The 27,030-nt window shown below is 42.3% G+C and overlaps 2 protein-coding genes across 4 annotated transcripts in view; both read right to left on the bottom strand.

Annotated features, from left to right (window-relative positions):
- Nucleotides 1–213: 213 nt before the first annotated feature.
- Nucleotides 214–10,180, bottom strand: hdr (hematopoietic death receptor). 3 transcript variants are annotated; one of them, XM_071911523.2, is made up of 10 exons: nt 9,832–10,180; nt 6,879–7,041; nt 6,516–6,644; nt 6,276–6,387; nt 6,029–6,123; nt 5,225–5,323; nt 4,585–4,625; nt 4,039–4,299; nt 2,904–2,937; nt 214–2,261 (listed from the first exon to the last, which is right to left on the bottom strand). In XM_071911523.2, the coding sequence occupies exons 1-10, from the start codon at nt 9,850–9,852 to the stop codon at nt 1,969–1,971; spliced, it is 1,248 nt and encodes a 415-aa protein (XP_071767624.2). In that variant the 5' UTR covers nt 9,853–10,180; the 3' UTR covers nt 214–1,968. The 3 variants fall into 3 exon arrangements, with proteins under 3 accessions (XP_071767624.2, XP_071767626.2, XP_071767625.2); XM_071911525.2 differs by having other exon boundaries at nt 4,210–4,299; XM_071911524.2 differs by having other exon boundaries at nt 5,225–5,320.
- A 7,717-nt stretch (nt 10,181–17,897) lies between these two features.
- The window catches only part of unc5db (unc-5 netrin receptor Db), a 75,220-nt gene continuing 66,087 nt past the window's right edge, over nt 17,898–27,030 (bottom strand). Inside the window, exons 15-18 of the mRNA XM_071911512.2 lie at nt 23,165–23,314; nt 21,204–21,368; nt 19,716–19,894; nt 17,898–18,159 (exon numbers count right to left, since the gene is read on the bottom strand). Of these exons, the coding sequence (XP_071767613.2) occupies nt 17,898–18,159; nt 19,716–19,894; nt 21,204–21,368; nt 23,165–23,314 (756 nt within the window). The remainder of the gene's footprint in view (nt 18,160–19,715; nt 19,895–21,203; nt 21,369–23,164; nt 23,315–27,030) is intronic.

Genomic DNA, 27,030 nt, shown 5'->3' with positions numbered 1-27,030 from the left:
TGAATAAAACTTAACAGGGATACTGAGCAGCGGAGACCCAGGAGAGCAGATTTAAATCAGATTCAATTCAAGGCCAGAAGTCCATATCGTCCCAGTGGAGATGTGCTTAACCACTGCTTCATCTCTGGACATTTTTCTCAAGTACAGTTTATGTGGATACTTATTCCTGCTCTGGAGTTTTTACAAACAGTAAAAAAAGAGAAGAGAAGAGAACCAAGTACAAAATAGTTTTTAATATTCATACAAGTTCACACACATTACAAAATTTCATTCATAATTCAAGGCCATCTTCACACTTGATTTATTGCTTTGAAAGCACATACTGGCTATTCAGAGGCTCTTCTTTTTAAGTTGTGAAAAAAAAAAAACGAGGCTTATTCCTTGAATTCATTTCTAAAGTTGCAGTTTAACTGAAACGGTGAAAAAATACTGGTATAATGTCAACAGGCGGGCAATCATTACAGGAGCTGAGAGAAAATGAAAAGCAATGAACAAAAAAAAAAACATGTCGGTACAAACAGAAACCTAAGCTCAAGGTAACACTCTCTTCAAGGCAGACGTTTGGCATATTTTTCATGTCCGTTACAGGTCTTGTCATAGGTATAATCATGATTTAAACACAAGACAACCATACAGGCCATGGCATAATAGAACCATCATGTTTCATTTTGGAGCCTGACAATTAATTAGGAGCGGCAGTAGCTTAGAGATGGGGAGAAGTGAATGAGTAACACTCTCCCTTCTCTCGACTGCTACAGTGAAGCTGCTCAGTGGCCGACAGCAGAAGACTGAGGCGGTTGTACTGGGCAGCTCCCACTGTGAAGGTGAAGCAAGGCTGAAGAGAGAACTCATACTCAGTCAGCTTTCCCTGGATGAGTAAAGCTTCAAAATCAAATACTATACAGGGCATTTCCATAAAGCTCCAAGATTTGTGTTGTTGATTGTGACAGGAAGCTGTAACAAGTGACCAACAACTCAGGAGATGAGAACAAACGGATCCATGTTCCATCATGCGCTTTGAGCGGTTAAACGGCAAAATAGAAACATGGACAAATAGCTGTTGTGTGACGAACAGTTAGGCTGAACCATGATCAAGGAAAAACTGTTATGCCAATCCACTAATGGGAGCTACGCATCGTGCGATACAGTCAGACAGGCAAGATTCAATTTCATTTTTAATCATAATCTTCACTGTTCACCAGTGCCCAACATTACAAATTTATATATTTAAAGTATTTATATTGTAATCCACTTTATCCCTGGGCAAATGTGTTCTTATGATTCACATGTTCAGTTTCTCAGTCGGTGTCACTTTCAAGATGTATTCATTCATCAGGGTAAATAGTAACATTTGTCTGTAAAATAAATAAAACATAGTGCATCCTTAGCGCAATGGAGGGATAATGCCTAAGGAACTTCACAGTCATTGTGTCGAACTATCAACCTGTGCTGGGAGTGGCAGCTCTTTGTCCCTAGCCTTAACACAGGAGGCACGCATAAGACTGTAAACAAAGTAAGTATTCATAATTACATACTTAACAATTAGCACTCCCTAATGGGCATGAATAAATACATTCGAGAAAATAAACTGCATTTCGCAGAATCAGTTGTTGGGCAAGTTGGCCAGTGTTTCCTGTTGCTCAACATAAGTCGGCCAGGTTTGACACAACAACTCAGTGCATTTTTGCTCAGAACTGTACAGTACAACTACATGCCCTTATCGCAACAGTAGTAGGGCCACAGCAATACACATAGTCCTCCAGTGTATACGACCTGTTTTTTCATGCAGGTGAATAGGTTCACTATTCACTATTCACATCAAAGGCCTCTATGGCTGGCAGCCTTGTGTGTTGCCTCCTCCCTGCATTTCAGGCAATGATTCAGAGGCTTCCTGCAGCACGTATCTGACACCATGATTCATATGCCTACATTACTCATGCTGTCTCTTTTACGAAAGCAATTCGCCATTCATTCCTCCTCAAAGACATAATGACCGCCGTCGGTGGCTTTGGCCATGACGTTCTCCGCCGTTAACCTTTGGTCCAAAGCAAGCAACGCCATCAGCAGGTCGTTCAGGCTGGCGTCTTTTCCCACTTTTTCCATCCAGATGTTCAGCAGGCCGTGGATCCTGTCTTCGTGCTGAACGTGGTCGTTGCTTTTGATCGCGTTGTCGCTGATGCCGAGGTGCCTGAAGAACCTCTTGTGGTAGTCGACGTCCATCTCCTCAAAATACGCAAAGCATTTCCTCAGTGACTCTGATCCTGAACACAAAGATAAAGACCTTCATTCAAGCAGCCTTACCTAACTCGGGCACGGAGCCATCATTAAAGTATTATAGTAGATTATGAGCATTAAAGCTGCACTAGTAGGCAAGATTTTTTATTTTTTGGGTAAACCTCCAGCTGTCTCATCAGCCTAAATCACAAAGTGGGGCTGCAACAGCATCCCATCCCCCCTAATTGAGTTGCTGTAGACTCACCTTATTTGCCCAAATTAAATTCTGGTGCCAAAGTGTGAAGTTGCCCATAGCAGCTTTAAGTTTGGGAACAAGGTGGGAAAACAAACCAAAAAAAAAACCCAAAAAAACCCCACTAGTGGAGTGCAAACTTGTCCCCTGCTTGTGGATTTCCATCAAAACCATGTATTTTAGATTGTTTATGACCAAATCTGAAAATCAATTTTGTATTTTTGTTAACCCATTATGATAGCAGCCATGACAGCCCATACATATTTTTCTGTCTCCAGTCAAGAGACTTAAAAAAAATTACTTTGTAAAATTGACAGGCAGTAAGAGCCTGGTAGCGTTAGACTGGTCCATGTGCATCTATTGAGCAATACACAAAAACAATGAGTAACATATACTGTAACATTTAATGATGAATGAAAATAAAGCATGACTGTACCATCCACAGGAACAAGCTTTCGAAACTTCTCTTCCTAAAATGACAAGAAAGAAAAGCAAACTTTAACAACATGGAAACAAATCCAACTCCTGGGTCTTCTGTAGTCCATTGAAATTCTTCATGAGTCTTGAATTGTAACCTCTGCTGAATACAACTCATATCTCTTATTTAATTACTTGGCATGTCCGAAAACTATGTACTCCCTGCTGATCAGGCAGCTGCTCCAGTGTACTGAATTGAAAATGGTTCACCAGGCAGATTTTTCTCCAACATCAGTAAATGCCAGGATATTGAACCGCTTTCCAGGTTTGACTGAACAAGCCTGCAGAAAAATACTAACTGCAAATTAGTGGAGTAAAAAAAACCAAAAAAAAACGGGGAATTGGGAGTGTCTGGCCAAGTCACCAGGCCAAGTAGTTGTTCAGTCATTGGTATTAACCAACAACCCTATCAAACCCCCCACAGATATATTATGCTCATTTCTGATATGGGCCGGTAATAGCCTTATTGCCCCTTTTAAATTTGACATGCCAAATAAGAAGTGTACAGTGTTTCTTGTCAGGGTGGAAAAGCCTCTGAAACAGCATTTAAACCATCATGGGACACTGAAACTCTCCACTGAAACTCGGAATGATAATAATAGTAATAATAATAATAATAATAATAATAACATTCATGCATACTTGTGTGGAATCCGATCAAAATGTTTCATTAGAATAAAATCAGGTTAAAGACTTCCCATAGACAACCAGTGTAGTATTGATCAATTCTATAATAAATATGTAATCAAACAAACTGCATCATATCAGAGGTGGATAACACTGACTGGCCAATATTCTTTTTTAAATAAAAGGCCAATGTCACCTTGATATAGAGGCAAACCTATTTATCAGTCTAACCCAGTTGATATGTACTAAACAGTTTTCGGACATGGCACATGCACTATATGTCTTATGAGAAACAATACAGTGGGAAAATGGAGGAGAGGAGCTAGAGTAAGTAGACAGTCAGACCAGTGGAACTTGAAAGAACTGAGGGTTTTTGAGACCGCTAAGCATTAGTGAATGGGAAAAAAACAGGGAGTAGGTAGGTAGGTAGGTAGGAAGGTAGGGTGAAGATGAGCTGTTGCTCTCACCCTCATGCTGGGCTGCCTGGGGACCACGGGGCTGGATCGGGGGGTGGATGTGGGGAAGAGGGGCGAGGGCAGGCCAGCTAGACTGTACTGGGAGTTACTGGCGGAGCTGGCCAGGCTGACGCACAGCTCCGCGCGCTCATCCTCCGTGCTGGCCAGGGATTTGGCTCTCACCGGTTGCCGGCACTGGATCAGATGCGGGCGGCTCACCCTTCGGTTCTCTCTGTTCTCCCTCTCCTCGGGGGACCGGTTGTCCCTATAATCCTACAGAGGATGAGGACATGCTCTAACAGCCGTCGATCGCATCCACTTGGAACGGGAATAATCTTACAACACATTTATTTTGCCAGGTCTATGTTCGGCATTGGTTGTCCTATTTCTCGCCTTGCATAATAAAATCATGAAGAGAAATGTAATGTTTGCAATCCAGGAAGTTAGGCTTATTATAGGCTTATTCTATTGCTGCACTCATTTTAATTCATTCTGGATAACGGTGTCAGCTAAATGCCTAAAATGTGAAAGTAAAACGGAAAACACTGAGTGACTCACCAGTCCATCCTTCAGCCTGTCAGGCAGATTGCTCTGGGAGTCTGTGAAGAAAGGATGAGTGGAATGGGTGAAGGCACATTAAGGAATTGCCCAATGCTCAATGACCAACAATTTGACAGTACTTGTTCTTCTGTTGTTACATTTGACAAGAATCAACCGAAACATGTATTTTCCCAGGCTGGCTTTCGATTAACAAAAATATGCAGTTATGGCACAAGACAAGTGTTTTGCACTTTAAGTTTCTATGGCTCCCTAGCAGAACAGCATTTCTTAATTGATACATCAGGACCCAAAACAGTTCATATCCCTGCTTCTGGTGGGAAGACAATACAATTAGGTTTAAAAATCGTCCCGTGAAGAGACTAAATTTCTCAAATTTGAGTCTGAGGCTAAAACACTTCAAGGTCCTCTGCTATAGAGCAGTGGCTTTCAGAAACTGACAAGAGTTTCTTTAAACTTCAGCAAGACAAGAAACTCCGTGGGACACCAAATTATGGTTGTCAGGAATGAAAATGCCTTGGGTCCTACGCTACTTGGTGAAACTTGGAATTGATCAAATGCATTTTAAATACTTTCCCCAGACTTTCTGAAACATTTTACAATTTTATCTGGGCTGATTTTTCTTCTAAATAACAATTACCTGTTGGTCGACGACATCTCCGCCATATGCAAACAGCAGATATTACCGAAATAATTACCACCGCAATCAGTGCAACTGACACAATCACTGCTGCATCTGCTGATTGAAACAAAGGATAATCAACAGCCATTAGCACCAAATGATGGCAATGATAAGGTCATGACTTGGATCAGTTTACAGCTGCATGAATTCCTCTATGGAGGCAGCAGATCATGCAGGAATCTGACATATTTTCCATTTCAAAAATTCCACACTTTTTAAGTTCTTCCCTGGATTTGAAGAGTTTCAATATGATGCATGCGGATAGTGACTGGGCAATATGACTCAATCAGGCCATATATCAGCAAATATCACAATATGTGAAATGACAGTGATTGCATAATATGTGCAGTCACGTGTATCTGGACTGAACCAAACACATTTTTCCATACTTTTCCAAATCTACATGGTGACACTGTACAACTACTATTCTGTATCTAGCATTAAAAGCAACATAAGTACATTTGTCCCATCTGAACCTTCTACAGGCTGTCACTACTGCCACTTGTTGAATAATAATCTGTGCGTTCTGTTTGGTTATTGGCAATTATGATGATAATTACGTGTAATTATTGGTTATCCATTTGCAAATTGATCATTATGCTTTCTCACTTTCCTCTCTGCTTTTCACAAGAAGAATACATGGGATAATACATTTTATTTTTAGCGCTACAAAAATCCAGGCATGTCTCCAGTAATGATTGGTGTCTCCAAAATGTTTGTACAAATATGGGGCGGCATATTAACTCCCACTGAGCATTGTACCTGAGCCGGAGACAGAGGGGGGGAGGCGGCCTTTCTTGCACTCCCTGTTGGAGGTAGCAGTGCAGTTCCTCACTTCCACCTCATCTTCTTCACATCTGGTTTGGAAGCAGGCGAAAAAACATAAATCGAAGGCACAAAATAATTAAAATTTGTGAATTTGTGAATAAGTGAAATGAAAAGGATTATTCTCTCATTAATCATTTTGAATGAAGCTCGTGTCAGGTTCATTCTATTTCCATTGGCTCACCTTGAACACTTCTTGCACACCTCGCATGCTTGGTCAGGGACACAAAACCACCCCAATTTGCACTGGCACTCAGTGTCCTGAGTGCTAGTACATAACCTTACAATTTCCTGATCTGAAAGAGCAACATGAAAAAGACCTTGTTAAGTCTGAGTTTATGCTTGGAGCGCTTTAAAAAGGTTGAATATTGATTTTTCTTCCAGTCACTCCAATCGATAGTGTAAAGCCATCAAGCAGAATTACCTGGGCGACACTTGGTGCACTTCAAACACTGTTGCAGCCCGTTGGCGTGCTCAGTGTGTGTCCCGTAGTCACATTCCTCACACTTCCCCTTCTCCCTTGCTCTTGTGCAAGGCGATTTCACATATGTACCTGTTAAAAAAAAACACACACAATTAATAGGACACCCTCCAACACATATTAACCCAGAAATCTCCTTACACAAACGCGACACATTCAACTGAGCCTGTCACTTTAGCTGAATAATAACCCATCATTATCAGGCTCAACTTGCTTCATAGCTCTCATGATTGATTTCTGGATTTGAGCTTGTGACAAAACTTCAGTCTCGGTGGACTGCATCGAGTGCGGCTCCATGTGGCTCACCAGCTGGACAGTTTAAACAGCAGATGTTGCCGTGCGGGTACTCCAGGTTGTCTCTGCAGGAGACGTCCCGCTGTGTCCTGTTTCCCACTCTGCCTCCCGACTCGAGGCCAGACTGCTGTAGTGCCACCGCGGGTTTGAGGAGCCAGATCAATATGGAGACAACCTTTAGATAAGAGATGATGGCAGTAAACATGTTAAAAAAAATACACTCATCTTGATTTTCTTTGTTCGTTCCTTTAATTAGTTTAGAATGAATTTTAGAAGCCCTTTGTGTTTTTTTTTTAACATCAATAAATCATTGTCACATTCATTTTGAGACATTAGTATAATTTCTGTGAACAAACGAGACCATCACTGAGAAGACTGGCAGCCTCCACTGGATTGCTTACACTGCATTTTACATTGTGTGCCAACAAGTCCAATTTGGTGGGAAATCTGCTGGATTGCTTTACGGCACGAAGGGAAACTGCTTTACGATATAAAACAGGAAGAGGTTGCTGTTCACAGATTCTGGAACAAGTGAAAGGCCGATGTAAAAATCACTTCCATCATGTTTATCCTTATCAGTAAAGTCAAAGACACCTGGGAGGGGGAGGGGGGACAGGAGGCAACAGGGTTTATGGGAAATGTGGTCTTAATTTTGAGAAACACTAGCACTAACAACACCAGTGGCGTGACATAGATGCTACCAATTATCTTGACCACGGTCTCATTTATTAACAGTAATTACACCAAGGTATCAATTAATTTCACACTGATATATGTTTAAAAATGCTACACATAGCACCTTTAATCTCACTTTCCTGATTATCTTGTGTCGTGTTTGAATCAGTCATATTTGTATATTCGATCCCCCTTGAAGCTACTAAATTGGGTGTTATCAGTTTAAGCTAAGAGGTTAAGTGATTGTGAAAAGGCCTCACAGGAAATGGCTTGTTTACAGGGGAATACTTTCTAAGGATTCAATACCAACTAACTAGACAGGGAAAAATAAAGGGAGAATAAGTCATAGTTTTTGTTGTTTTTAATGAGATGCTGATCAAGATGACGCTTGACTTTCTGACGCTGTTGGTGTTTTGCCAGGACCAATGGAATGGATTTATGATCAGGCCACATTCTATGAAGCAAGTTCAGAGTTCAGCCAGTGGAGGAGTGGAAAAAGGGGATTCCCTCATACATGAGCAGTAGAGGAGGCTGTGTAAGAGCACCAGAAAAGCTGGCATCGATGTGGCAATACCATCTTTAAAAATAAAACATGTCTAAAAAGGACAGAATAAAGAATCACTGGGCTGCCACCTGTATATTACACCAAGCAGAATGGATTAAATGGGCCTACTGTAAATCAAGTCCTGGACAGGTTGAATGAGTCTCAGTAGGAATAAGTAAGTCACAAGACTGCCACACCCGATATTTCCCAACCTCATTTCACCTGTGCTGCCCTACATTGCTGAAAGCTCACGCCATGCGCACGAGCCTCTCCCTGCCATTAACACACACACACACACACACCCATTTCCTAAGTTACTTTGTATGGTGCGTCTCAGTCTTAAGCGGGGAATTAAAATGGGCATGTGAACAAAAGATAACACATTTTTTGCGTAACATTAATAATCACCCATTATCCCAACAAGTGTGCAGGTCTATGCTAGCCCCGGTACTTTCTCTGGCATGGAGAGAAAGTCATACAAAACGTCGTTCAAAAATCTAGCAATTTAATGTGACCTTGCCTATCAGCATGGTACATACTTCATAAAATAAAACTCAAAACCTCTTCTGAATTGTTAAAAGCTACTATTCAAATCGGCATACATGTATTTCAATGAAATTACAACTTTAAGAAGTGGTTTACACTGCTCGCTGTCGTCCGCCACGGTGTATTTTCGTGGAAGAGGATTGTGTGGGGAAAACAGGTAACTAGTTGTAGAAGTTGAAATTCTATTTAAATAAGCACTGCTTGGTGGATCACGTGTGTGCCGAAATGAAGAGCGGCTCCTATGGACTCAGAAAAGGTCTTCTGTTCTGTCTTATGTTCCAATGTATGTGAGGTAGCTGTGCTGATTAGCAAGAACACTTTACACTGCCAGATTTTTAATAGAGCTTGGCGTGACGTTCTCTCTATACAAGAGAGGGCGGCGGCACCCAACGGGGTGTGTTAGCATTTGTTATTGTGTCAGACATTCAGCTTTGTCACTTACTGTAAACATATCAAATTTTCAACAGCTCACTAGTTAGTAGGCCACTGAGAAATACCTTTTGTGAGTTACAACCCTAAGGTTAGGCTACTTTTAAGCCGCTGAGGAATTTCGCACCTTCAGCCGAGACAGCTCAGGGAGTTTTGACAACTAAACGTGACATTCTGTGACTTCACGTTAAACGCGAACAAATTTTAGAAATGAAGGGAAGAGACTCGTATGGACAGAAAATCACACCAAACTCAATTAAAAACAGTAAATTTAATGTTCCCTTGCTTATTGGCAAACGTGCTTACCTGGTAAACATGACTTGAGTCTTTCACGAATCGTTAGGAGCCACTCTTAATTCGGCATACACGCACTTGGCCTACACCATACAACACTTATTTCAATAAAAATGTAGAATTGGCTCGCCTATTAACGTTATACCACAACTTTAGTCTACCAAGATACACTGTGATGGTGTAGCGAGCAGAGTCAGCCAATTCTAATAAGAGTTTGTTGGAATAAAGTGCTGCTTGGCGGGTTATGCCGACTATAAGACTCTAATGATTCATATAAATTTCTACCAGGTAACGTAGGCCTACGTACCTTTGCCGAATAGCAAGGCAACATTAAACTGGCAGGTTATTTGAGTTTCTCCACACGAGAACCGCACGTATATCGGGGCTACTCGCACGGTCGGATTAGATACTAAGTAAACCATGTGTCCAGCTTTGATATCAATCCTTTACTCTTTGAAGTACAAAAAGAACACTTACCATATACAATGTGTTGGCCATACTTTCACAGTAGACTACTGTCAAAGTCTACAGACTTAAATTAACTCATCCCAGTTTAAGTTTGTAGCGAAATGTAGGCTATTTACAATCGCCGGCCGGGCAGTGTGCTTCCTTTCAACAAGTTTGTGAGGTTTGACGTAAGACCGGTGATTCACCTGCCGGGCGGGTCTTTCGCTAATTTATAACCAAGTTAGTTTCCGCGGCTTCACCAAAGAGGTTTTCATCTATCCCACAGCATACACAAACAAGAGCAGTAAGGCGCAGCCGCACGTCCAAGCACAACACACACAGTTGGCCTACACTCCGCCCTTGCCGGTGTCTGCCCGTCATGTGCCGTTCCCTTAAACCAGTGCGCCTTGTTGCACGCGACAGTTCTTAAAAAGGTGCTGCCTTCAAGCACTGTAGGATATACTGTAATTACGACTAAAGTAACGTCACTAAGGATCGCACTAAGTGGTATATGACTGGGAAAGTGGGATTTGTTTATGAAAAGCCGAGTTGCCGAGATGTGACATTTAGGGGGCGGAGAGTAGGCTATCAACTCATGGTATGCGTGATGTAGGCTATACAGCAACTTTGGGAAATAAATTAATGAAAAAATCACTTAACATGTCAGATGCATTTTCTCCTATTCTCTGTGTCATTTTATTTCTAACATAAAACAACAGCCACTATAAAAAAAAACCCACTACTTTTGCCACAGGGTCCATTTTGTTTTGATTTCTGACCAAAAACACTTGAATGCAGCAACAAGTTGTATTTGCCACTTGCGAAATGTGGAGTAGGCGCTTACAAGGAGCACTTGAAGGCAGCACCCACGGCCCCTCCACTGACAACAAGCATGTATCTGGACATTACATCTTTTGACTAGACACATCCAGGTCTAGGCTTATGCAATATATGTCTTTTGTCCTTTGAAATATAAAGTTTATAGCTTATGTCATGCAATTAATCAGGGACAAGAGCCACTTATCAAACATGCGGTCGTCATGTACAAACATAATTTCCCTGTTAAACATAAATAATTTGGAGCTGTTATTAGAGTTATCCCTTCTGGTCTTGTACAGTTAGGCTACACTCATGATGCGGTACATACGTTTGAACCAGTTTGGGTGTTTAGTGCAACTACTCAGTTACTAACGCATTGAAAACAGTTTCCTCACCTTTTTCTGTAGAATAGAGTTTACCCTGAAAGCATACATCATAGTAAGTTGTAACAAACTGATGTAACCTATATGAAGATACTGTTTTGTAAGGGAAAAATGCATAAATTGATGCTGAAATATAATTGATTTTGTTTACATTGGTGGTGGTTTGCCTTACTCACTCACTGACTGGAGGACACAGTTTACCCACCTTTTAAATGAACACAAACTCACTGGACATATGACTCTAACTGAGTCTAAATGTGGAAATAAACAAGTGAGGCAGGTGTTTCATAACAAAAAGAGAGTCAGTCCTAGAGGCAAATCCCTCTGGGAGTCCATAGTCACCAACAGAAACTGTTTTAAAAATCTGCATTAACAATAAAGCAAGTGAAGTCCATGTAATAATTTTGCACAACATTGACATACAGTGACAATGTATTCATTTCTAGATTCAAAGATATTGATGAATTTGTACATTTACACTCTTTGAAATGACTTAAAACACATTTGAAGTACTGCAGGTCACAATATTACTTTGAACGTTTGAACTGTAAAGATGTTGAATTTTGATTGTAATCAAGTCTGTTGAATTCATTGTTAATTTGATGGTATTCGTTTGCAAGTTTTATATGCATAAATGTAATTTTTAAAATGCTATATACCTCAAATTAACTCATTTGAATAGGAATTTACCTCATTTTTGGACTCCTTAAAGCAATAAAAAAGTCTGTCTTACTGGAAACCATTATAACATCCTCTTAAACTCTTTTACTGTAAATTGCCTTGCCCAGGCAAACTACAAACACAATGCATTTAAGTAAAAGAACTACCCCACTGTTGCACACATTGTACATCACTCTGGATGGGAGCGTCAGCTAAATACCCCAAAATGTAATGATTTGAAGCAGAATGAGGACAGCACGCCTACTGCTGTTACAGAGCAAACTGAATAGCAATTGTGACTGGCTTCCCGCTGCTGTTAGACCCTACAGTATGTCGGGGGGGGGAGTCTATTATGCAAAGCCTCTCATCAGAAGAAATTAGTCATCATCATATTTTTAGTAAACATTCTCCTGTGTGTGCCAGTTGACAGTTGTCTGCAAGACAGAGATATGCCATCACACAGGAAGGGCTGGGCTGAACCGAACGTCCTCTGAGGAAATGAGGAACCTTATTGATGGCTTCTCAGGCTGGAGATGGAGTGATGTCACGTCTCCGAGAGGAAGATCTCAGTTCGGGTGACAGTGGTAAACATGCAGCCCTGGTCGCACCTTTGACTAAGTCCAATTTCTGGGTGACTGATAGCTTCACTGGCCGCTGGGCAGACTGAGGAATAGAGATGAGATTTACTGCAGCCACCATACAGTGTATACAGTATAGGGTTGGGACAGCGTATATCGCGGTAAAAGACAATAACATTTATAACACCAGGCCTAATTTTTTATTACCGTTGTTGAGAGGCTGAATAACAAATGCAAAAAGTCAGTATTTTACATCAATATTTTACATATGTTCTACAGTCGTACCTTAAAACGTGTTTAAAAAAAGAGAATGTCTTGTGATAAAAATACATTTTTAAGTAATTGAAGCATATGACAGTACTGATTTTAAGGTTTTTATCTTATTCATAATTATCGGGATAATATCGTATATCGAGATCATTTTCGCCAAGATCATCGCACCATGAAACTTTCACATCGGCACAGGCCTAATACAGTAGGACATTATCAACATCTTATTCTAACTGTTACATTATAGAACATAGCATTTATGTTTCCCCAGTTTTGTCTCCACATGCATAGTCTATGTGGAAGAGCCTGGCCATTCTTGAATTTTCCACAGTGTTTACCGCTGTGTGGCTTATGCTTCTGGAACTTGTGTTTCTGGTGATAAGGCGAGGGAGGAGGCTAAAGTCCCCGAGCCACTTACTCCTAGATAAGGCCGTAAACTTTGCATTCAGCCTGACTGCACCGGCTTCTGCGCATCTGCTGCAATGAGGTCAAGATCAATTCTATTGATAGGGAAAATATATATATTCTTCTGCTTTTACAGGGTCTTTTTTTGTGTGGTTGTGTGGGTCTTTTTTTCCCCACAGGGATGCAGTTTACCCGCCTTCTTATTTGTGGAATAAGAGTCATAAAATTTAAAAACACCATCAAAAATGGAAAAAGAGAAAGTGTACGAGCCAGTTAGGGCATCAAGCCTCAAAAAAAGGATATTAAGAAGCTGGAATTGTAGGGGAAAAAATGGTTCTTTTAATATGATTTGGTGCAAAAAAAAATGTAGACAAAGAGAAACTTTTCAGCCCCTCAAGAATGCGTCGATTGCCTCTGAATAACTTATAACAATCCATGTCAGGAGCTGCACGGTATTTCTCCCCGCTGTCGTCATTGTACGCTTGATTTTTCTCTCAAGGACGAACTGTTGAGATTCACATAAAAGAGACTTGTTTAGTGCAATGATTACCTTATTTATGGTCAGCCTCAAAAAAAGCAATACAATTTATTGTTTGCGCTTTTCTCCACTGATGTGTTTTGCTGTCTCGGGAGAGTCCTCGCTGGTTTTATTAAAAACCTTTTTATGCTCACAGTGTTTCATTTTAACTCTTTTCTATCCGGCCAATCTGACTAAAAACATTATTTTTCACGGCGACAGCTTAGGGGAGAAGTTGCAGCCACTGCTATTCACTGAGGTTAGATGCCTTGCTCAAAGGCACTTTTAGTAGTAGTTGTTGAGGGAAGGGAAAGTGTTAATTCTATTGTTCAGAGGTTCCTAGCTGGTTTTTGAGGGGGATTTGGACTAATCCAAACCTTCCTGCCGCAAACCCACTTCTCTTATTTTCAAGCCGCCCACAAGCTAAAGCATAAAAAAGACTCCATGCTAGACAGGTAACACTAGTCACTTCCAGGCAGGAGCAGCTCCAGCCTAGCCCACTGTCTCGTTGACATTAGTCATTGTGTACTCTATTGCCAGGTATTTTGTTTAGCCAAGGACTGGCAATCTTACTTCCTATGTACTTTGCTATGCACCGAGTGGGCGACTGTTCTGTTGTGGTGAGATGAGATTAGGGAAATAATACAAGCCAATAAACTTAATGTCACCTTCAGAGAGTGAATGAGCAGTCACTACTTGGCAAGTTATTGCTATAGTGAACCAAGCTGGGGTGGAAAGAGTACTTAACCATGTAGAAGAGCTGTTACTTTGCTTAAACTTTACTAAGTAAGAGTAAAACTACTGGAGTAAAAATCTACTGAAAAAGAAAAAGTAGCTAATTTAAAGTGTACTTGGAACTTTACAGAGTCAGTAGTGTGAAAAGGATGAGGACATAGTTCAATATGTAATATTACATGTTTTTATAGACTATGTTGAGCGTTATAAGATTCTGAAATTCATGTCATTTGATCTGGGATAAAAAAATTAAAGTGAAAATGCCCTTCCCCATTGTTCAATAACGTTACTTCATTGATATTCTTTTGCTGCTATCCAACTAGCTAGCAAGGCTAGAAAACTAGCTACAACCAGGCTAACACAAACCAATAATACTGTAGCTGCATGGATGTTTTTTTGGCTAACTATGTTAACTAAGCTACTATCATGGCTAAATTTGAACATTTTCATGTAGGCTACATGCTTGTAGGTTTGATAGATGCTGGCTGCGATTAGCCAGTTTCTGATGCAATGCTACAAAATTGGTAATGGATGTGACTTAAAATGTAGCAAAGTACAATATACTGAAGTCAAAACATACTGAGGTAAAATTGAGTTCACAAAAGGCTACTCAATTACAGTAATGACAGTAAATGTTGTTACTTCCACCTTTGAAACTTTAAGTATGGCTATACTGTATCAAAAACGATAACGCATGATGGATGTGTTTATTTTTACTGTAGCATGACTGCATACATTTTTGGCATGGGAGGCCCCACTGGGAAACAAACTGCTAACCTCGGGCTGATAATGCTAAGAACACACAATTATGAACCAACTGTGAATTGACTGGACATACAAGGAGCAAAATAACTAGTCTTTACACAAGCTGAGATCTTTCAACTGTACATTTATTTCCAAAAGGCTGCATATACATTTGCAAATTCTACTGTACAGAAAACATCCAAAATGTCCATAATTATAGATACAATATACCACAAAGCTGCCCTGGCATTACCAAACATAGATGTTCAGCACTAGAAAAGCTCTGCAGCCTATTCAATATTATAATCTTTAATACTTTTTCAACTAATACCTTTAAATGTATGTCAATATGATTAAGTTTTTCTTTTTTTTTCAGCCCCATCTGTACTTTACAACATTCACCATTTACAGTAGTTAAACAAGGCACAAGAATAGTGATATGAAGCCAAAGGCCATGCGTGAAGCAAAAAAGAGCATGGGACCAACTCAGGTGACAAGAAGATCGATGGATGCAACAGGGAAACTTCTTAGCTCATGAGACAGGGTTAGTCTTACACCAAAGCATTATACATAGTGTGTATATGTTCATGTGTGTGTGCGCGTGTGTGTGAGTTCACATTTAGAAACAAAACTTCAACACGTTTTGACTATGGCAAACCGACATCGCTGAAATATATCCAAAAACAAAAGGTGACTCTTGAGTGTGATAAGAGTGCATTGCACAGACAGGATGCTCCCGATGCAACATAAGCCACCGCTAAGCGTTACAAAAGCACACATTTTCCATTTTTGACACTCTTTGCTTGCAGGGATGAAAACGAGAATCCAATTAGTTCACAATTAAGGAAACAATCATATTGGGAAAAAAACCCCAAAAAGCATTACCTTTCGCATTCTTCACTTACCAGCTGAAATTACACAGGAGATGAGGATGATTCAATTAGAAGTGCATAGAGATGATGCACAGAAATCAAAAGGGCTCTTTATCATGGCAGGATGAAAACATTCCCCGTGTATCAGGTGTTAAATGCCACCGCATCTTTCATGATAAACCTTTCAGGGGTGTGTTCGGAAAACCGTTTTAAATCTCTTATCCTAAAATTAGCCTACAGAATTGAAATCAATATAGGAACTAAACTGATCCAGAACATTTTCAGTTGTAGGTGAGGAATGAGAATCATGGGAAAAACTAGAAAGTATGTAGTGGAGGGTAAACCCACTTACCTCTGTTTACCTGTGTTTTTATTTGCAGGATAGAGTCTACCTACCTTTTTTCAGATTGACACTTAATGGTGTAAATCCATAGTATCAGTCATGGTAAGTAGTGCCAAAAGTTATATGAGGATTCCATCTTTTAAGGTAAAAAAAAGCATAAATGAACACTTTTCTGAAACTATAATTAGTTTTTGTTGATATTGGTGGTTGTTTGCCTTATGATGATCACAGACTGGAGGTCATAGGTTACCCACCTTATTATTTACCACTATATCCCAGGCTGACATATAATATCTTGATATGTTTTCAAGCCAGGACATCATTCCCTTATTATTTTTTTTTCAATACAGTGTGAGTTCAGTGTCGTTTTGACCAGAAATGTCACTGCATATTTTATTTTTAACACCGTTAACCTCGATATCCATCCACAAACTTCCATTCCATGTACAGATGTCCTGCGCCGCCATAAAATGCTGTGGTTGTGTGTGTGTGTGTGTGCGGACGGGGGGGTCGGTGTGTGTCGGGGCCAGATATGAAGCTGTGTGACGGGCGTTGACGGTGGGTATTGGGCGATAAGACGCTGCGATACTCTCCCCGCGGTGCCAGGAAATGATGTTTTACGGCTTCCTCTCCCGCTATCGCTCGGCGGAGGAAGCCTCCAACTCCGCAACTGTGACGCCGCGGTTAGAAATCTCACACCGCCACATTACACTGAAACCACAGCTTTCCCTACAGCATGCAAGTGAGTCAGGGTCAGACTGATATATGGGGCAGATATTGGGCCTTTTATTAAATCGTCCACGTTTGATATGATGGATATGATGGTGTTTTTTTTACCTATTTGTTGTAGAACTGATCAGTACTGGTTGTCTATGGGAAACCACACAATTCCACACAAGTATGCATGTACATGTTTTTCCACACTGTCATGAATACAATTCAGGCGGGAAACACTGAATTCTGGAAAGGATGAAAATGGTCAAAAAAATAAAATAAGCTCAAAATTTCAGCTGTCGGCAGCTTCAATTCAAAAATATCGGTATCAATCTTCAAAAAACTAGGTTAAAGCACACTGTCTTCACTCGCCTGCCTGCTCTCAAGATACCTATCACGGAAACAAGGATGTCATTTAGAAACAAGCAAAAAAGTAGATGAAATATTTGTCTCATTTGTACTTTCGAAATGGTGCTGCTGTTGTATCGCTCTATTTGCATATCGGAACTAATATGCAAATATGTCCAGATGCCACGCGGGCCGCCGGGGAGAGGGAGGGAGACGGCAGGGACCACCCCAGGGGGAGCCGGGAGAGGACTTCCCGTCTCTTAAACAGCACATTGTTCAGAAATGAACGGACGACAACGGCGAAGAAGATGACCCCCGCTCGCCCACGGAGCCGGGGGGAGGAGCGAATACACAGTGCACCACTCGGATGAAGGGCAGCCTGACCTTAAAAGAAAAGAAAACAAAAAGAAACCCCGAATACGGACGAAGGAACAGAGCGGAAAGGCAGAAAAGAGATTTACAGTCCATCCTCAGACAGATTCTTGAAAGACGGGGGGGTAGATCCGTACGAGGCGGCGGCTCATCTCTTTTTAACGGTTGCGATCGGCCGGGCCCCTCGTCGACCGCTCCCGTCTTCTCGCCCGACGACCTCGCGACCTTTCAATGCACCGCCGCCGTGTGTTTGTCCGTCGCCGGCTGTGCGCAGACGCCGGCACGCCTCGCGCTTAGTCCGTCACTGTTAGACCTCCAAGCGGCGTCCCTTCGATTTCAGCCCGTGTACTCGGGAGCCGAGTCCTCCGCCTCGCGACATGTGAGCTTGCCCGTTCCGCACAGGCCGCCCGCTTGTATGTGATTGAAGTCAGACTCTGCCTCATCCTGGCTCTTGGGGGAGCTTTTGGAGTGGATCTTGCCAATCTCCTCTAGGGCGCTGGCCAGAGAGTCAAGGTCGCCGCTGTCCTGGTGGCGAGCCTCCCACAGGCTCAGTATGACTGCTGATGGACTCCGCTGCTTTGCGAAATAGCACAGGTTTCTGTGGAGGAGGAGACAAAGCCATGTTAATGCACAATGCAGCAAGAGCTCACACACAGCCATGGAAAAACAATTTAATGTGGGTTTTAGAGATTTATCCTAGGAAATACATGTGAAATGAAATCATCTAATAGTATCTGGAAATACTTTTAAGCATTTGTTTTAACCTGTTTTGAGTGCGTTTAGTAGGGTTTGCACATACGAAACAGGATACAATTAGACTAGCGGTTGTCAAAGTGGAGTCTGGGGACCTTCAGCGGTCCTCGATAGGTTTCCAGGTGGTCTCCAGCAAAATAAGGAATCGTTTCATTTCACTATAATTTAATTTACTCGAGATTACACCAATTACAGAATGTATAAGAATGGCTCTTCTAATCATAAGTCTCACTGGCACCACTGTTATCTCCTCATGTACAGTGTAGACAGTTCAATACTAAATCAACAACTAAAATATTCCCATATGGGCCCCAGGGACAAATTCTTATCAAATGGGGCTCATGGTCTAATGTGTGTCTATTTTGGGGACTGGCTGAAATTGACTATTTGGAAGTCTACAGTTCAATACTAAATCAACAACTAACCCTAATCCTGACAGAAAATTAATTTGACACTAACTGAATTGTAGTTAAAACAAGAATTATGACCTTAAGACTACAGACAATAGAATTAAGAATACATTCTCATCACAAATTCTTAATCATTTGGGTTGGATTTAATTCTCAGGTGCTGCCAATGTCCAGGAGAGCTGGCTGTCATACCAATATACAGTGTATCATGGGGTGCTGAATCCAGTGGGGGGCAGTATTTCACTGCCACTCTATGGCGCTTTATCTGCTCCAAGAGAAATAACCCACCCAACATAAAAGGCTGCAGCCATTGGTCACATCAGGCTCAGTTCAAAGCAACCCAACGCAGAGAGGAAAGCTTATCTGGGTAATTTGGAACCCCAAAGGACTCTTAGATATCAACTTCTCATGAATCATGCACTTAACGGGGGATTATAGTTGCCACGAGCCAATACCAAAGCAAAGAAAACGACCGCATCGAGCAAATATCAGTATAGCGTCTCATCAAAAATGCACATTTCTTATTTGTAAAGATAAAAGGATAAGCATTAGGATAAGTCACCCACACCTTGCATGAATAAGTGATCACATTTACATTAGATTGACTGGAATCCGCTAAAGAATCTGACATAGACGGCGATGTTAGAGGAGAATATGATATGAGACCATTTGTTGTCCTGGGGGAAATCGAGTTTTCGAGGCCAGCAGCACACATCATACGCAACGGCGGTCAGCAGACAACACGCTCGCTTGTATACAGTTAAATTATCAATCCTGTCAGTCTTCCGCTGCTGAGTGAGAAAACCAAGTAGAAAAGGTACTCAGCAGTGAGCCGCATATAAAGCGACATTCACGAGGTTAACAACACTCGCGGTGTTGTTATCATTCCGGTCAGCCCCGCACTCACGGGGAGGCCGGCGCAGAGAATACGGTGCACATCATGCACACTTAGATAGGACGCACATCACAGCTCAGAGAGGGAGAGGCTCACCGATCTAAGTGGAGTTTCTGGGCTAAGAGCTGCCAGTCCTTGCCCTTGGCGTTGGCAGTGTCGAAGGTGGCACAGATCCTCTGGCGGATGGACAGGGGGATTTTGAAGGCCTTGGGCCCCGTCTGGGACGTGATGGTGCAGTCTGTCTGCATAAAAAATGGGACTGACTCTTTCTCAGTCTGGAGGAACAAAACAGAAACAGGCTGCGTTAGGACATGGGTCAAATGCTATTTGCGAGTAATTCTTAGTGCTTGTTTTAACCTGCTTGGAGCACCAGATGGGCGAGGTTTACCGCATCAGAATAATTCAGACAGTGAGGCAGTGCCAGGTTAACTGTAAAACTTAAATTGATTGGCTTCAAAATTATGAAGGTGCTATGTTTAGCAGTTTAAAACATCAGTATATCATAGTCAAATTAATTGTGATACCTTGGTATAATTAACTTGAACCAATGAGACCATGGCTGGTAGCCTCTATCTCACGTCAATGATGTTGTTACTGCTAGTGTTTCTCAAAATTAAGACCACATTTCCCATAGTCCCTGTTGTCTCCTGTCCTCCCTCCCCCTCCCTGACGTCTTTGACTTTACTGAAGAGGATCAACATGTTGGAAGTGATTTTTCCATCGGCCTTTCACTCTTTCCACTATCTAGTATTAAACTCTGAAAGCATTAGCTCTGTTTGCACTGGAAGAACAGTGCCCTATTCCCTCCAAATCCAACCTGATGGCTCACAATGTAAAATGCAGTGTAGAGGCCCTTAGAGGCTGTCAATCTTCTCAGCAATGGTCTCATTTGTTATGTACATTAATTATACTAATGTCTCAAGATGAATGTGGTAATGATTTATTGATGTTGAAATGCTACACATAGCACCTTTAAATACTTTCATTGCTGTGTCCCATCTGACAAATCCCAACCATGTAACATCTAAATAGGATAAAACAAACCATAAAAAGTAATTGCAAATACAATTTGACCCATGTCTGACTGTAACACCATTGTATCACTGTGATAAAATCAAAATCCTCAAGGTTAGAGAAGCGGGATTGTGACCAGCTGTGGAAAAAGTGAAAATTGAATGAATTGAACTACACCAGGTGCTCTTGAGCAAGGCATTCAACCCCCAACTACTTGAGTGGAGCTGCTCAGTGGCCAACATTAGAAGACTGCGGTTGCACTGGGCAGCTCCCTGGTGTGAATGTGTGTGAAGCTGTTGCTGGAAAAGAGCATATGTTTCCCTGGACAAATAAAGGTTAAAAAAATATATGCACATCTACATATAATACAGCTGGATCTCTATTGTGATCTCTCCCAGCACAGTGCAAGCTAAGTGTAGGGCCGTGCTTTTTAGAGTGCGTGTCCTCTCCTCTCTATTAATACACAGTGCAAGCTCAGGAGAGTTGGCCCTGCTGTCAGTGGACACGCTCCAGGAAGGTTAGCTAAAGGTCGCGCGAGAAAGTACAACGTCCTCGCCTGCCAAGCCTCACCTCGGCCACAGCCGTGTAGACCTGCAGAATCTGCTCGTGGCCTTTGACCTGCCGCACGCTGATTTTGCAGGAGAGCTGGGTGGTGGCAGGGCTGTATCTCTCCAGGGAGAAGGCACAGTGCAGGGGCTGCTGGTTGCTGCACCACACTTGGGGGAAGGAGAATTCCTGAGGAGAGAGGAGACGAAGAGGGAAGAGGGGATGAAGATGAGCTACACGGCGCGGTACACAGTGATCTTTAATACACGCTCCGTTTGAGATGATTCAGGCCGCTGTTCTTTCACGTGGGCACGCTGTCACATGCGCGGACACTCACACAGAGCGAGATAAAAGGTACGAGGCGGCTTTGAAGTCCCGGCGATGCCACGGCATGATAGCTTTATGCATGGAAACCGCTATTTGTTGAAGAGAGGGAGAAAGAGAGAGAAAGGGAGCCTTGAAATCATTTACAAATATAGCCCGAATCCCACTTAATTCTGATAATAGAAGGCGCTTGCGGGCTAAGTATTGTAAGCAATATATCCGGGGGAATGCGGCGAACAGGGGAAATGATCGCCTTTGATGTATAATTAATTTCCGGAGAAGCGGGCACATCTGTGGGGAAACGTCCTTGACCTCCGGTAGACTCCCTCTCTGCTGTATCTGCATATTCAAAAGTGACCTGTAAACGATTCTTAGTAAAGACCGCGGCATTAAAAAGCGGCGGCTGGTGCGCCTACTGACGACTTAACCCTTACGGCTTTGATCTTCCCTGCCTAATGCGGTACACGGCAGATAATGGAGTGGGGGGTGGGGGTGGGGGTGGGGGGGGGTGGGGTGATGGACAAGGGAGAGCCTGGATGCTCTTTAGCACTAAAAGCTGACTTGATGTATGGCGAGGCACGCAGCCATTATTCTACACCTGCTCCACCAAAGAAGGAGGTTCACAGTGCCTGTCTCCTTCCTAAGACCCTCATAAATAAGGCCTGGGAAGAGGGGGTGGGGGTGGGTGGGGTGAGCTGGGGTGGGGCGGGTGTCTCCGAAGCGTGGAGCCTTCACCCTGCGTTCAGATGTTTAAGCAGTAATATCCTACAGTGGGGGACACAGCAAATGGCAGCGTGTACAAAACAACATTCATTTGAGTCAAGTCCATCTTTATTAGTCCCTCTTATGCTAGAAAAACTGTTCTACAACACAAAGTGTTACACATGAAGAGAGAAAAAAACCCTACAAATGTCATGAACCAAAGAGAAATGATTTTCCTCATTTCCCTCACATGGATAATAAAGATGGATTTGACATGACTTGAAATGTTTTTTTTTGCTGGAGCATATGGATGCAAACAGCAATGAATAGAATACACCACCAACACTTTTGTGTTTTCTATGCGCTAATCTAACTGAAGTGCATATCGGCATGATTGGTAGGTTGATGCTGTGAGCAATCCACTTGCAAATAAGGCGGTGTTGCTCTTGGGCAGGGCTGCCAATTTTGCTCTTGAGGTTTGATATCAAAACAAATTCAAATATTTCTGTGGTGGACAAGAAGGTTAAAGTAGAAATCTGTGTCATTTTCATAATAAATGTCCGTTTTGCTGCTCTCCATCGCCGACTGATATAACACAACATTGATTCAACCGGTTCGTGAAAGCTTTTACGTTTGCTGTTCTAAACAGCCGGTGTCTGGTAGGTCTTTCCTGGGAAAAATCTTCTGGTACACAGGAAGTGATGCGTTCTACATTTCATGCGTGTTTGGAATAAACAGAAGAAGAGCTGGGTAGTTAGCATGAGCAGTGATAGCCACCATGGCTGAACATACAAAGAAAAGAGAAACTCAAGCTGCATCAACAGAAAATCCAAGGAAAATCCAAGGAAAAGTACTTAGCACCAAAGATGGAGACAAAATAAAATAAAACAGATATTGCAGATAACCACTTTAAGATCTGATCTGCATCATGGAACAGTACGAGTCGTGGGCGTCATTACCTGACATGTGGTAAAGGGTTTGATGCTCCAGAGGAACTGGGGAACATCCTGGATGGACACCTGGAGGCTGAAGGTGTTCGCTCGGAAAGGCAACATCTTTGGCTCCTCGAGGAGCTGACCCCCTCTGCTCTTCTCTGCGGCCACCACTCCCTGGAGGAAGGAGAGGAAAGGAAAGGAAAAGGGAGGGAGATAGAGGAGATGAGAGGAAAGGAAAGCAAAGCAAAGCAAAGGAAATCAAAGCAAATCAAAGGAAAGGGGAGAAGAGGGAAGTAAAAAGTAGGGAGAAGATGGGTGAGAGGAGATCAGACAGGATGAGGAGATGAGAGAAGAGGATAATATGGAAGAGAGCAGCAGACAAGAAAAAAGGAAAACAAGCGTCCCGTCCTTTGAACGCACGCTACCTCTGCATATCAACGGGAACACCTGTCTTCCCTCTGTCACATCCGCTAATTGACTCATCACAAATATTAACACAGAAACAGGTCGTCGCGGAGTGCCGGTGAGTCGGCCGCCGAACAAAACATACAATTCTGGCTCTCCATTAGCATCGCATTTGCAGCCTCGACGTGACAGATTGAAGTTTCAATTTAATGCATTGGGAAAGCATGCATCGGGGGCTAACGTCCATCTCCCAAATTGAATTTGTGATGATGAAAGAGCTCTTTGATTGTCGCTCGCAGGTATTCATCTGTCATCATTGTTCTCTGTCCCAGTGGGATGGTTCAGTGTCTGGGCTGTCTATCCTTAGCCATCTCAATCACAAAGGGGAAAGACAGGGAACAGAGCTGTGACTAATGCCAGGCCACACTGATTGATTCTGACTAAGTGTCTCTGTGTGTGCATGTGCCTGCGCGCGCGCGCGCGTGTGTGTGTGTGTGTGTGTGTGTCATCGCTGTAGGTGTGGAAACAATCAACTGTTGGCAAAATGCAGATGAGAGATGCTGGTAGAAAAAACAAATATGACAGCAGGGAACCTGTTGGATGAAATATGACGTGTCTCCTTTGCCATCTGCCTTTGTCTTTCAAAACAGTTAGCCACTGAATAGCTGCACAAGACTGGAGTTGGGCAGCTTTCCTTGGTTTTCCCATGAATCAGCTAGCTTGGGTCTATGATAGTGGTGCATTCAGGGTCGTATGGGAATAACTGTTGGAACGACTTGACAGATGTGTCACAGGGCAAACACATTTATACCTATGGACAATTTAGAGTCTCCAATCACCACGCCTTTGGAAAGTCAATCCCAAACCAAAACTCCAGAGTTCCCAAGTTCCCAAGTAGTATTTACCATGGGTTTTTACCATCTGAAAGCTGAGTGAACAGTATTTTCTAGTAGTATTTATCAGTTAAAAGCTGAGTGAACAGTATTTTCTAGTAGTATTTATCAGTTAAAAGCTGAGTGAACAGTATTTTCTAGTAGTATTTATCATCTGAAAGCTGAGTGAACAGTATTTTCTAGTAGTATTTACATCTGAAAGCTGAGGTGAACAGTATTTTCTAGTAGTATTTATCAGTTAAAAGCTGAGTGAACAGTATTTTCCAGTAGTATTTACTAGCTGAAGTGAACAGTATTTTCTAGTACTATTTACCATCTGAAAGCTGAGTGAACAGTATTTTCTAGTAGCATTTACCAGCTGACAGCTGAGGTGAACTCATGTCTACTCATGTTTACCACCAGAAAACGGACATGGACGATATTTTCAAGTAGGAAGCTCATATCTGCTGTGTTTCCCATATGACCTGAATGCAGCACACGGCCTGTGACCTTGGAAAAGCACTTGCTGCTGCAGAGGCAACATTTCCCGGCCAATCCGATCTGAGAGCAGAGAGCTTTCCCCTGTATTTCTTATCACGGCTGCCACGGAAAATCCTCTTAACTCCAATTTTGGCGATTTTAATCTCTTCGCTTGAACTGAACATGGTACGTTAATGCTGGAGAAAGTTTCGGAAACATGGGACCGGCAAAACCTGTTCGAAGCCCACGATCGCATTTCAAAAGTACGTGCTCATCAATGTGGAAATAATGTTGTTTTTTCTCTAAAAGCCAGGAAAGTGGATGTTCTGAGGTCACCAGGTTTTGATCTGACAACAGCGTCGTCGAGAAATGCCAATCCAAACACTTTGTCACAGTAATGGCCGCATTTGGAGGAAACGTCTCCCTCGTTCGAGTGTTTGCTTTTGCCACGGGCCTCCTGTTGATCCCGAATTTGGCCTGTGATTGACTTCGTGCCGGAGCTCGGGAAAAACACACAGCAGAGATGCGGCGCTAGCAGACCGGAACCCAGGGGACGTGCAAAAGTCTGGCATCTGCTCGGCAGGCTGGGAATTCATAAAGCAAATCCAGAATGCATTTTAAAGCCAGCTGCCGCTGACGGCTGCTACATGACAGAAAGGCGGTCGGGAGGCTGAGTCAGTCCCGGGGCTCGCTGTGCTCTGTTCAGCTCGGCTCGGCTCTGTTCTGTTCTGTTAGTCTTGTCTCTCCAGGGAAGACAGGAAGCTTGATTTCCCTGATGTTCGCTGATGAGATCTCAATGCCTAAATACCCTATAGGTCGTTGAAGGATAATCAAGTCAAGCGCGATAAAAAAGAATGATTGGTTAACATTTGAATGGCAGTGATTACAGTACGATGGGCTTTGTCTCCGTCTATAAAAACCAGCCGGATGGGAATCTGTCAGGATGTTACAGAGTCCCCACTATCAACACCGCAGTATTGTTTCACAAGGGCAATGAATCTGCAATCGCTCACGTGGTTTAGCTGGTGGGGAGCACGTGTCGGGGAACGGCCCGAGGCAAATGCCGTACACACTCAAGGTGCTGCGGGTTTGAATCTGGGCCATGACCTATGTCGCCTGTCCACTGTGTACTATCTAATAAAGTAGAGATGGCTAAAAACAATCTAAAAAAACCCTCTAAACTATCCATTCTTGTATGATTTTCTGAAGGTAAAAGATAACAGGGATCGTAATGGGCAGTGGCAGAGAAGTGGGCTAGTGGCTTAGGAAGGTGAATGAAAATGCATTTGCTCCATTGGAGCTGCTCAGTGGCCAACAGAATAAGAAGACAAGATCATGTCACCCCAGTTTTAGCATCTTTACATTGGTTATCTGTTAGTTTAACTGTTGATTTTTAAGATTTTACTGATCACTTTTCAGGCACCAAGCTGTATCACAGACCTTTTAACCTTTAAAACAAGAGGTTCCTATTGGCTGTTCCACAGTCCAGATTAAAAACAAGAGGTTCCTATTGGCTGTTCCACAGACAAGATTAAAAACAAGAGGTTCCTATTGGCTGTTCCAAAATCTAGATTAAAAACAAGAGGTTCCTTTTAGCTGTTCCAAAATCTAGATTAAAAACACAAGGTTCTTATTGGCTGTTCCACAGTCCAGATTAAAAACAAGAGGTTCCTATTGGCTGTTCCAAAGTCTAGATTAAAAACACAAGGTTCTTATTGGCTGTTTCACAGTCCAGATTAAAAACAAGAGGTTCCTATTGGCTGTTCCAAAATCTAGATTAAAAACACAAGGTTCTTATTGGCTGTTTCACAGTCCAGATTAAAAACACAAGATTCTTATTGGCTGTTTCACAGTCCAGATTAAAAACAAGAGGTTCCTATTGGCTGTTCCACAGTGCAGATTAAAAACACAAGGTTCTTATTGGCTGTTCCACAGTCCAGATTAAAAACAAAAGGTTCCTTTTAGCTGTTCCAAAATCTAGATTAAAAACACAAGGTTCTTATTGGCTGTTTCACAGTCCAGATTAAAAACACAAGGTTCTTATTGGCTGTTTCACAGTCCAGATTAAAAACAAGAGGTTCCTATTGGCTGTTCCAAAATCTAGATTAAAAACAAGAGGTTCCTATTGGCTGT

Source organism: Centroberyx gerrardi, chromosome 8 (genome assembly GCF_048128805.1).
Source record: "Centroberyx gerrardi isolate f3 chromosome 8, fCenGer3.hap1.cur.20231027, whole genome shotgun sequence".
In the NCBI taxonomy this organism is placed as follows: Eukaryota; Metazoa; Chordata; class Actinopteri; order Beryciformes; family Berycidae; genus Centroberyx; species Centroberyx gerrardi.
Note: the sequence above shows the minus strand (reverse complement) of the source record. Positions and strands in the feature narration are given on the sequence as shown.

Coding starts and splice junctions, on each gene's coding strand:
- hdr (XM_071911523.2), bottom strand. CDS start 9,852: ATGGCCAACACATTGTATATG. Junction 2,938..4,038: donor CCAGGCAGCCCAGCATGAGG/GTGAGAGCAACA, acceptor TTGTCATTTTAG/GAAGAGAAGTTTCGAAAGCT. Junction 2,262..2,903: donor AAAGCTTGTTCCTGTGGATG/GTACAGTCATGC, acceptor CTTTGTGTTCAG/GATCAGAGTCACTGAGGAAA.